Genomic DNA, 11,373 nt, shown 5'->3' with positions numbered 1-11,373 from the left:
CCATGTGCTTCTGAAGCCGCTACTCTCTTTCTGAATCCACATTAAGCTTCACCCAGACTGCCAATTCCTTCCTCTGTCTAAGAAATGTGAGTACGGCACTCTCTTTTCTCGCCCCCTATTCCATTTCGTTTTCATTCTGGGATTCAACTGTTGATTTGCAGCAACTGAAAGGTAAGGGAGTGAACCGGGGAGGGGACAGACTCTGGAATCGTGGTCCAGGTCTGTGTCTCAATTGGCAAAATAGACAGACAGGAGGCTGGAAGGACACAGCTGCAAATGTGTTGCTGGTCAAAGCACAGCAGGTTAGGCAGCATCTCAGGAATAGAGAATTCGACGTTTCGAGCATAAGCCCTTCATCAGGAATAAGAGAGAGAGAGCCAAGCCGGTTGAGATAAAAGGTAGGGAGGAGGGACTAGGGGGAGGGGCGATGGAGGTGGGATAGGTGGAAGGAGGTCAAGGTGAGGGTGATAGGCCGGAGTGGGGTGGGGGCGGAGAGGTCAGGAAGAGGATTGCAGGTTAGGAGGGCGGTGCTGAGTTGAGGGAACCGACTGAGACAAGGTGGGGGGAGGGGAAATGAGGAAGCTGGAGAAATCTGAATTCATACCTTGTGGTTGGAGGGTTCCCAGGCGGAAGATGAGGCGCTCCTCCTCCAGCCGTCGTGTAGTTGTGTTCTGCCGGTGGAGGAGTCCAAGGACCTGCATGTCCTCGGTGGAGTGGGAGGGGGAGTTAAAGTGTTGAGCCACGGGTGATTGGGTTGGTTGGGTGGGAGGAGGTGTAGTCCAGGTAGCTGTGGGAGTCAGTCGTTTATAATAGATGTCTGTGTTGAGTCGGTCGCCCGAGATAGAAATGGAAAGGTCTAGGAAGGGGAGGGAGGAGTCTGAGACAGTCCAGGTGAATTTCAGGTCGGGATGGAAGGTGTTAGTAAAGTTGATGAACTGTTCAACCTCCTCGTGGGAGCACGAGGCAGCGCCGATACAGTCATCGATGTAGCGGAGGAAAAGGTGGGGGGTGGTGCCAGTGTAGTTGCGGAAGATGGACTGTTCCACATATCCTACGAAGAGGCAGGCATAGCTGGGGCCCATGCGGGAACCTGCCCCCTGTAAAAACGCCATCCCATATTCCCAATTCCTTCGTCTCCGCCGCATCTGCTCCCAGGAGGACCAATTCCAACACCGCACAACCCAGATGGCCTCCTTCTTCAAGGACCGCAGATTCCCCCCAGACGTGATCGACGATGCCCTCCACCGCATCTCCTCCACTTCCCGCTCCTCCGCCCTTGAGCCCCGCTCCTCCAACCGCCACCAAGACAGAACCCCACTGGTTCTCACCTACCACCCCACCAACCTGCGCATACAACGTATTATCCGCCGCCATTTCCGCCACCTCCAAACGGACCCCACCACCAAGGATATATTTCCCTCCCCTCCCCTATCAGCGTTCCGCAAGGACCACTCCCTTCGTGACTCCCTTGTCAGATCCACACCCCCCACCAACCCAACCTCCACCCCCGGCACCTTCCCCTGCAACCGCAGGAAATGTAAAACTTGCGCCCACACCTCCACACTCACTTCCCTCCAAGGCCCCAAGGGATCCTTCCATATCCGCCACAAGTTCACCTGTACCTCACACACATCATCTATTGCATCCGCTGCACCCGATGTGGCCTCCTCTATATTGGTGAGACAGGCCGCTTACTTGCGGAACGCTTCAGAGAACACCTCTGGGCCGCCCGAACCAACCAACCCAATCACCCCGTGGCTCAACACTTTAACTCCCCCTCCCACTCCACCGAGGACATGCAGGTCCTTGGACTCCTCCACCGGCAGAACACAACTACACGACGGCTGGAGGAGGAGCGCCTCATCTTCCGCCTGGGAACCCTCCAACCACAAGGTATGAATTCAGATTTCTCCAGCTTCCTCATTTCCCCTCCCCCCACCTTGTCTCAGTCGGTTTCCTCAACTCAGCACCGCCCTCCTAACCTGCAATCCTCTTCCTGACCTCTCCGCCCCCACCCCACTCCGGCCTATCACCCTCACCTTGACCTCCTTCCACCTATCCCACCTCCATCGCCCCTCCCCCTAGTCCCTCCTCCCTACCTTTTATCTCAACCGGCTTGGCTCTCTCTCTCTTATTCCTGATGAAGGGCTTATGCTCGAAACGTCGAATTCTCTATTCCTGAGATGCTGCCTAACCTGCTGTGCTTTGACCAGCAACACATTTGCAGCTGTGATCTCCAGCATCTGCAGACCTCATTTTTTGCTGGAAGGACACAGCAAACCAGGCAGCATCAGGAAGTGGAGAAGTTGATGTTTCGGGTGTAACCCTTCTTCAGGACTGGGGATAGGTGCTGGGGCCCGGGCCGGGGGCTAAAGTGGGGATAAGTGAAGACAGGGAGAGGGTACGGCCTGATGAGTCAATAGGTGGAAGAAATCAGGTTAGTGAAAGGGAAGAGTGGAAATGAGGGGCACGGGGCTAAGAAGGGAGTCGGGGATGGAAAGGGAGGTTATTTGAAATTGGAGAACTTGATGTTGAGTCCTGCAGGCTGCCCGGGATGTTGTTCCCTCAATTTGCGGTTTGGTTCGTTGTGGCAATAGAGGAAGCCGAAGATGTTCTTGTCAGAAAGAGCGTGGGAAGGGGAATTAAAATGAGTGGTGACTGGGAGGTCTGGCCCAACATTTCAATTCCCCCTCCCACTCTGCCGAGGACATGGAGATCCTGGGCCTCCTTCACCCCGCTCCCTCACCACCAGACGCCTGGAGGAAGAATGCCTCATCTTCCACCTCGGAACACTTCAACCCCAGGGCATCAATGAGGACTTCAACAGTTTCCTCATATCCCCTTCCCCCACCTCACCCTAGTTCCAAACTTGCAGCTCAGCACTGTCCCCATGACTTGTCCAGACTTGTCTTACCTGCCTATCTCCTTTTCCACCTATCCACTCCATCTTCTCTTCCCTGACCTATCACCTTCATCCCCTCCCCCACTCACCTATTAGATTAGATTAGACTTACAGTGTGGAAACAGGCCCTTCGGCCCAACAAGTCCACACCGACCCGCCGAAGCGCAACCCACCCATACCCCTACATTTACCCCTTACCTAACACTACGGGCAATTTAGCTTGGCCAATTCACCTGACCCGCACATCTTTGGACTGTGGGAGGAAACCGGAGCACCCGGAGGAAACCCACGCAGACACGGGGAGAACGTGCAAACTCCACACAGTCAGTCGCCTGAGTCGGGAATTGAACCCGGGTCTACAGGCGCTGTGAGGCAGCAGTGCTAACCACTGTGCCACCGTGGTGTGTACTCTATGCTAATTTCTCCCCACCCCCACCCTCCTCTAGCTTATCTCTCCACGCTTCAGGCTCACTGCCTTTATTCCTGATGAAGAGCTTTTGCCCGAAACGTCAACTTCGCTGCTTCTTGGATGCTGCCTGAACTGCTGTGCTCTTCCAGCACCACTAATCCAGAAACTGGGAGGTCTGGTCAGCCTCTGCGGACCCAGCTGTGATACTCGCCAAACTGTTCCCCAAGTTTACACTCGGTCTTCCCGATGTAGAGAAGACCACAATATACAAACACATGGCAAATGCAGTATCTCCATGTGAAGTTATAGCCATTGCTGTGAAAAAAAAAGCAGAAAGGAGGTGTATTGTTTAAATGGTGATATATTGGGATGTGGAGAAAGTGAGAACTGCAGATGCTGGAGATTAGAGTCAAAGTGTGGCGCTAGAAAAAGGCAGTAGGTAAGGCAGCATCCGAGGACCAGGAGAGTCGACATTTCGGTTCCGAGCCCTTCATCAGGAATGCCGTGTGGATGTACAAAGGGGCCTCAGCGTCCTTCTACACCAGTCACTGTCTGTTGTCAGACAGGTGCAGGTGAAGAGCTTTTGTCTGGAATGTCGATTTTCCTGTTCCTCAGATGCTGCCTGACCGGCTGTGCTTTTCCAGCACCACTCTAATCTAGACTCTGATTTCCAGCATCTGCAGTCCTCACTTTTGCCTGGACAGGTGCAGCAAGCAATCAGCAAGGCAAGGGGTACAATAGCAAGAGGAATTGAGTTCAGAAGTGGGGATGTCTCCCTGCGTTAGGGGGTCATTGAACATTATTCAAGGCTGAGTTCATCTGATTTTTGAACACTAAAGAAGTGGATGTTTCTGGGGGAAGGCAAGTAAATGATTTAACACCAGGATAGAACAGTTACAGAGTCAGATGCCAACAGAACCAGACCCTTTAGTCAAACTAGTCTAAGGCCGACTATATTCACAAACTAAACTAGTCCCACCTACCTGTGTTTGGCCCATATTCCTCCAAACCTTTCCTATTCATGTACTTATCCAAATGTCTTTTAAACCTTGTTACTCAACCTACATCCACATTCATTCCACATACAAACCACTCTGTGTAAAAAGAAAAGTGCCCCCCCCCGCCTTTTCAAAATCTTTCTCCTCTCACCTTCAAATTTGCTGCCTAATCTTGAAACCCCCACCTTAGGGAAAGGATACCCAACAATCACCTCATCTATGCCCCTCGTGATATTATAAACCTCTGTCAGGTCACCTCTCAACCTCCTGTGGTCCAATGAACAAGTCCCAACCTATTCATCTCGATGGTTGTGAATCTGCCAACAATCTGTTGAATGTTGGTGCAGGCTTGAAAGACCAAACAGCCTATTCCTGCTTCCGATGTGCTCTGTGTGTGTCCAGGATAGCAAGAGAACATAAGACATTGGAGCAGAAATTGGACCATTCGAGGTTTGCTCTGCCATTCAATCATGGCTGATAGGTTCCTCAGCCACATTCTGCCACTTCATCTCCGTAACCCTCCATCACCTTGAGACTCAAGAACGTATCCATCTCAATCTTAAATATCCTCAGTGACCTGGCCTCCACAGCCTTCTGTGGCAGTGAATTCCATAGATTCACCACTCTCTGGCTGAAGAAGTTTCTCCTTATCTCCATTTTGAAAGGTCTTCCCTTTACTGTAAGGCTGTACCCACTGGTTCTAGTCCCTCCCACCAATGGAAACACCTTTCCAACTTCCACTCTGTCCAGGCTGTTCAGTATTCCTTGTTTCAATTAGGTCCCCCACCGAGTGTGGGCCTGTTAATCAGCATGAAGCAGGCCCTTCAGGATGAGGTACAGCAGGGATTAGGGTCAGCAAACTGAGAATGGAGGGAGAGTGTGTGCAGTGGAGATTTTCAACTTCAAGGGAATAAGAGAGGAAAGAAAATTCACTATGAATGAGAATTGATCAGGTGGGCTGATGTGCCAAGGAATGGCAGTTTAGTTTAGAGAAGTGTGTGGATTGCATTTTGGTCAAGCAACCCAGGCAGGACTGACACAGTTAAGGGGGATGTTGCAGAACAAAGAGACCTTGGAGTGCAGGTTCCATAGTTCCTTGAAAGTGGAGTCACCGGTAGACAGGATAGTGAAGAAGGCATTTGGTAGGCTTTCCTTTATTGGTCAGAGCAGAGAATACAGGAATTGGGAGGTCATGTTGTGGTTGTGTAGGACATTGGTTAGTCCATGTTTGGAAGATTGCATTCATTTCTGGTCTCCCTGTTATAGGGAAGATGTTGTGAAACTTTGAAAGGGGTCAGAAAAGATTGATAAGGCTGCTGTCAGAGTTGGTGGGTTCAAGCTACAGGGAGAGGCTGAAATGGCTGGGGATATTTTCCCGAGAGCATTGGAGGCTGAAGGGTGATCTTATAGGCGTTCGTAAGGGGCATGGATAGGGTGAATATCCAAGGTCTTTTCCCCAGAGTCCAAAACTAGAAGGCACATGTTTGAGGTGAGGGGGAATTTTAAAAAGCATTTAGATGGGTACATGAAAAGGAAGGATTTCGAGGGATATGAGCCACATGCAGGTAAATTGGACTAGATTAATTTAGGATATCTGCTTGGCCGGGCGAGTTGGACCAAAGGGTCTGTTTCCGTGCTGTATGACTCTAATCTTCTTTGGTGAAAGCAGAGGTGTGATTGTGAAGGCTGGAGTTTCAGAGCAGCTTTCAAAGATGTTTTGCCCTTAATGGGAGCAGAAGACGTTACGATGAAATCTTGCATTTGTGAGACAGCAACTGAGTGAGTGAGTACATTCGGGATTTTGGTGTAAAGTAGGATTTCATTGCACTGTGGGGATGAAGCTTTATCCTATCCAGTCATTTCTGCTGGTGAATGAAACCAGGCTCAAGATTAGGAGGAGTAAATTTAGGACAGAGACAAGGAGGAACTGCTTTTCCTGGAGAGGAGTGAATCTTCGGAATTCTGAGCCAAGGAAGCAGCAGAGGCAGCTTTGTTAAGTATATTCAAGACACAGTTGGATGGGTTTTTGTAATGGTAGGGGGATTAAGGGTAGTTGGCACCATGCAGGGAGGAGGAGCTGAGACAATGGATGGGTCAGTCAAGATCATCATGAATGGTGGAGCAGGCTGGACAGGCAAAATGGCCTACTCCTGCTTCTATTATTCCGAAACTATAACCCTGCATTTCCCATGGCTAACCCACCTAACCTGCACTTCCCTGGACATTATGGCCAATCCAAATCAAGGCCGGTGAGTAATATAGTGATGTGGGAAATGAACATCAGAGAACAATAGAAAGGGACAAGGGGAATAAATGTACCAGCAATCAAAACTGGATTCTAAACATCACAAAAATTAAATTAAAAATGGTGTGTCTGAATGTGTGCTGCATTGTGCCAAAAGTGAAGGAATTGACTGCACACATTGAAGTGAGTATTTGCGATCTGACATTCCCTGCAGAGACATGGCTTCAGGATGACAAGGATTGGATCCTGAATACTGAGGGTGTCCTCAAATGGGAAGCTAGGTAAAGGTGGAGGGTTGGCACTGCTAATCAAAGCACTGATCACAGGGTAGTCTGGTGTCAGCTCAGCTTTCAGGTCCTGATTTCTCTGTCCTCTGTTGATCTCCCTGTTCCCTTCTACACCTTCTGGAACAATAAAACATTCAGTCAATCAAGCCCCAACCCACAATCTCCCAGCCTGTCAACCATCCAGGCACAGTGTAGTCACAGCAGGGAATCACACAAGAAAAATGAAACCAAATTTGAAATAAATAGGTGCTTGTGTTTAATGTTTGTTCATTAGGAAGTAAACCAGAAATAGAGCTCTCCCAGGATTCTTATACTGCCCTACTTGAGGAATTCTCTTCCCCCTTATATCTAACTATTAGTACCCAGCTATGATTTACAACAATACTTACACCAACAGAAGTAAGGCATCTGTTCTCAAATAGGTAAAGAAATACAGGATGGAAATAGACATTTTCTCTCTCATGCACGCACACACCACACACTCTCACACACACGTCACTTTCTGTTATAAAACTTCTCTTGAGAGGTGCCTTACAGGTAGTTCTGGGATTTGCATGTTAATGATGCCTACAGCCCATTCGAAAATGGGTTGTTCAACATGTCATTTCAGTGGCAGGACACTGTCATGTTTTTCCATAAATTCTATATCTTATGACCTTATTCTCCACAACCACCTAATGGAGGAGCAGCGCTCCAAATGCTAGTGCTTCCAAACAAACCTGTTGGTCTCCAACCTGGTGTTGTGATTTTTAACTTTATCCATTTTAGGGGGGATTTGCTTTGCTAAATTATCCATAGTGCGTAGGGATGTGCAGGTTAGGGTGGATTGGCGGTTCTAAATTACCCATAGTGCCCAGGGATGTGCAGGTTAGGTGTATTAGTCAGGAGGATTAATATTGAGCAATGGTTGAGGGTGAGTTACCCTTTGGAGGGTGGGTGTGGACTCGTTGGGCCGAGTGGCCTGCTTCTGCACTGGGGATTCTCTGAAGGGAAGGAATTCTTACGAACTGTGCAGGCGCAGTGCGGGGTCCCGCTGCTGGCCGAGCCCCGCCTCCCATACCCTCCCCCACCTCCAACCCATTGATGGCGTCACAATGCGGAAGTGGCCCTGTCAGTTTCAGAGTGAAACTCCCTCCCTCTGGACAACTGTTCATCCTGGGAAGGAGAGAGAGAGAGAGAGGAGGGGGGGAAAATCTGTTCACTTGTAGCAGCTGGAGTGAATCCAGGGAGGGAGCAGATTCTGCAAACTTAATTACCTGGGCGAGGAGGGACGGAAGGATGGGGTGGGGCTGTTTTCCCCAGAGTCTGAAGGGTGACATTCTAGACTTTTTAATAGAACCCTGAGGGGCATGGATAGGGTCAACACTCAAGGTCTTTTCCTTCAGATGGGGGAGTCCAGAACGCGAGGGCAATAGGTTTCAGGTGAGGCCGGGGAAGGGGGGGGGCTGCTGGGAGAGATGTAAAAGAGATCTCAGGGGCAACTTTTTTTGATGGAGAGGGTCGTGCAGTTATGGAATGAGCTGCCAGATGAGGTGGTGGGGTCTGGTACAATTCCAACAGTTAAAAGGCATGTGGATGGGTGTATGAATACGAAGGGTTCAGTGGATCGGGGCCAAGTGATGGCAAATGCGACTGGAGTCATAGAGATGTACAGCACGGAAACAGACCCTTTGGTCCAACTCATTCTTGCTGAACAGATAGCCAACCCAATTTAGTCCCAGCTGCCAGCACCCGGCCCATATAGGGGCCAAGTGATGGCAAATGTGACTAGATTCATTTAGGATATCTGGTCAGCTTGGACAAGTTGGGCCAAAGGGTCTGTTTCCGTGCTGTCTGACTCTAATTGTCTTTGGTAAAAGCAGAAGTGTGGTTGTGAAGACTGGACTTTCAGAGGAGCTTTCAAAGATGTTTTGCTCGGAGTGGGAACAGTAGAGTTTCACTGAAGTGTGTCGGTGTTAATGCCTTGATGTCTCAATTTGCTCCCACCTTCCTGGGGTCGTTAACCATTTTGTTCCACAAATAGCTGCATTGCAGGTTACCCCATGAATTGACACACTTCTGTTTGCTTCCCAGAATCAGACCTGCTCACTGTCAACTGTATCCCAGTGTTGTGGAGTTATCCAAAATGCAGAGAGATGTTAGTCTTGACGTTTTTGTTTTTCTGCCCCTGTAAGATCCTGAATCAGCACCTTCAGGGAATTAGTTAGAGCGGAGTGAGAACAGAGGGGGAGAGAGAGTGGGATGGTGCTTTCAATTTTGTAGAATAACGAAAGAAAAGAATGTTCCACAGAAAGTAAAATTCCTTGTTCAGAATTTCTACCCTGCACTGACAGTGATGACCTTTGTAATCTCTTTTTACAGAGTATTTGAAGATCTGAAGACAGAAGTTTCAAAATCAACAGATGAAGGCCTTATGCGCAAAACGTTGACTCTCCTGCTCCTCAGATGCTGCCTGACCTGCTGTGCTTTTCCAGCAATGCACTTTTCAAATCTGACTCTCCAGCGTCTGCAGTCCTCACTTTGACAGTCACTCAGTCCATCGGGACCGCAACAGTTTTCAACTGTGACTCTGTGAGAAGGAGCAAAGCGTTTTGGTTCTTGTTTGAGTACGTTTTCAGCATCAGTGGGACTGGATGAGAGACCCTACCATAATAGTAGACTGAGTTTGGAGCCTGAAGCAGTGATATGGCCTGGAATGAGGAATTCGCGGTGGGGATAGGCTCTGCACGTGTGGCTGAAGCTCCAGCCATGGAGAAACCAGAGGAATCCCGCCCCATGGAGAAACCATGGAAGTGTGGCGACTGCAAAAAAGTTTTCCGTTTCCCGTCGGCCCTGGAGATTCATCGGCACAGCCACACTGGGGAGAGGCCATTCCCCTGCCCCGAGTGCGGGAAGGCCTTCAGCGATTCCTCGCACCTGCTGAGGCACCAGTGGGTCCACACTGGGGAGAGGCCGTTCCCCTGCCCTGAGTGCGGGAAGGCCTTCAGCGATTCCTCCCACCTGCTGAGGCACCAGTGGGTCCACACGGGGGAGAGGTCATTCTCCTGCCCCGAGTGTGGGAAAGCCTTCAGCGATTCCTCCCACCTGCTGAGGCACCAGCGTGTCCACACGGGGGAGAGGCCGTTCCCATGCCAAGTGTGCGGGAAGGCCTTCAGCAATTCCTCTAACCTGCTGAGGCACCAGTGGGTCCACACAGGGGAGAGGCCCTTCAGCTGCCCCAAGTGTGGGAAGGACTTCACCCGCTCCTCCTACCTGCGGAGCCACCAGCGAGTTCATGTGCCATCGCAGGGGGATTGAAGGAATGACGGCCGAGTGCCATTATCAACTGGACTATCAACCCAGTTCCAGTGGCTCCCGAGTTCGATTCCCACCGCGACAGATGGTGGAATTGGAATTTGGTGAGAAATCTGGAGTTCAGAATCTAACAGTGAAACCATTGTCGGTGGGGTGGGGGTGGAAGAAAACCCCCATCTGATTCACTCAGTTCTTTTTTAGGGAAGACTTGAGCAGTTATTAGAGCAGTCGTCCCAGCTGCATCCTTTACCCGGTCTGGCCTACACGTGACTCCAGACCCACAGTAGTCTGGTTGACTCTACGCTGCTCATCCAACTTACTTGGATACAGGTTGAAATTGCTGAGTGAGGCAATACTTCCTCCAGGTTAAGGCTATATCAAGGATCCAATTACAAAGGGACAACTCAGTGGTGACCAATAATGAAGAAAGTGAGGGGTTGCACTTTGACCTTGAGCTGTTTTTAAAAAATTGCTACTTTTTCTACGCCTTTCTGCTGGGAGATTCTGAAGCTGTAACAAAGTTGGGTCACAATAAAGATTACCTGAACTTCACACTGAGCTCAGACTCTCAATGAGAGCTTTAAACTGCAACAGGTTTTCGGTTTAAAACTGCTGATTTCTTACAGGAGAAAGTGAGAACTGCAGATGCTGGAGATCAGGGTCAAGATTAGAGTGGTACTGGCAAAGTACTGCAGGTCAGGCAGCGTCCGAGGAGCAGGAAAATCAACATTTCGGATTTGCTCCAGACTGCAACCTCCTTACTCTGTCAACCATCTGTGAGTAAGGTACTCTCTTCACAACTCCTTTTCTATTTTTTTCAGTCTGGGCTTCAATTTATGACTTGCAGCAACTGAAAGGAAAGAGAAAGTGTCCATTCCATGGATTCAATCAGGGAAAAGTTTGTTTATAAACAGTGTGTTTCATGTATTGAGTGAATGTAAAGAGGAAGTGGTGGATGCACGTTCAGATGCAACGTTTAAAAGACATGTGGATAAGTACATGAATAGGGAAGGTGTGGAGGTATATGGGCCAAACACTGGCAAGTGGCACTAGTTTAGTTTAGTTTGAGAACATCGTCAGCATGGAATAGTTGGACAGAAGGGTCCGTTTCTGTGCTGTCTGATCGTAACTGTTCTGTCATGGTCTTAAAACCATTTTCTTGCCTTCCACTATAAATGTGGTTACTGTACCTGCATCCAACACATAAACCTCATGCACACAACATAAAAATCCACACT

The 11,373-nt window shown here is 49.5% G+C and overlaps 1 protein-coding gene across 2 annotated transcripts; it reads left to right on the top strand.

Annotated features, from left to right (window-relative positions):
- Positions 1-10,619, top strand: LOC132809925 (gastrula zinc finger protein XlCGF9.1-like). 2 transcript variants are annotated; one of them, XM_060822608.1, is made up of 2 exons: positions 1-86; positions 9,203-10,619. In XM_060822608.1, exon 2 carries the CDS (start codon positions 9,527-9,529, stop codon positions 10,136-10,138), a length of 612 nt encoding a protein of 203 aa, XP_060678591.1. In that variant the 5' UTR covers positions 1-86; positions 9,203-9,526; the 3' UTR covers positions 10,139-10,619. The 2 variants fall into 2 exon arrangements, with proteins under 2 accessions (XP_060678591.1, XP_060678592.1); XM_060822609.1 differs by lacking the exon at positions 1-86 and adding an exon at positions 150-171.
- The last annotated feature ends 754 nt before the right edge of the window (positions 10,620-11,373 follow it).

The sequence above is a fragment of the Hemiscyllium ocellatum genome, unplaced genomic scaffold, assembly GCF_020745735.1.
Source record: "Hemiscyllium ocellatum isolate sHemOce1 unplaced genomic scaffold, sHemOce1.pat.X.cur. scaffold_1431_pat_ctg1, whole genome shotgun sequence".
Taxonomy (NCBI): domain Eukaryota; kingdom Metazoa; phylum Chordata; class Chondrichthyes; order Orectolobiformes; family Hemiscylliidae; genus Hemiscyllium; species Hemiscyllium ocellatum.
The sequence above is the reverse complement of the archived record's forward strand: the minus strand, read 5'-3'. Positions and strand labels throughout refer to the sequence as shown.

Excerpts from the sequence above, each read along its gene's own strand:
- LOC132809925 (XM_060822608.1), top strand. The coding sequence starts at position 9,527 with ATGGCCTGGAATGAGGAATTCGCGGTGGGGATAGGCTCTGCACGTGTG.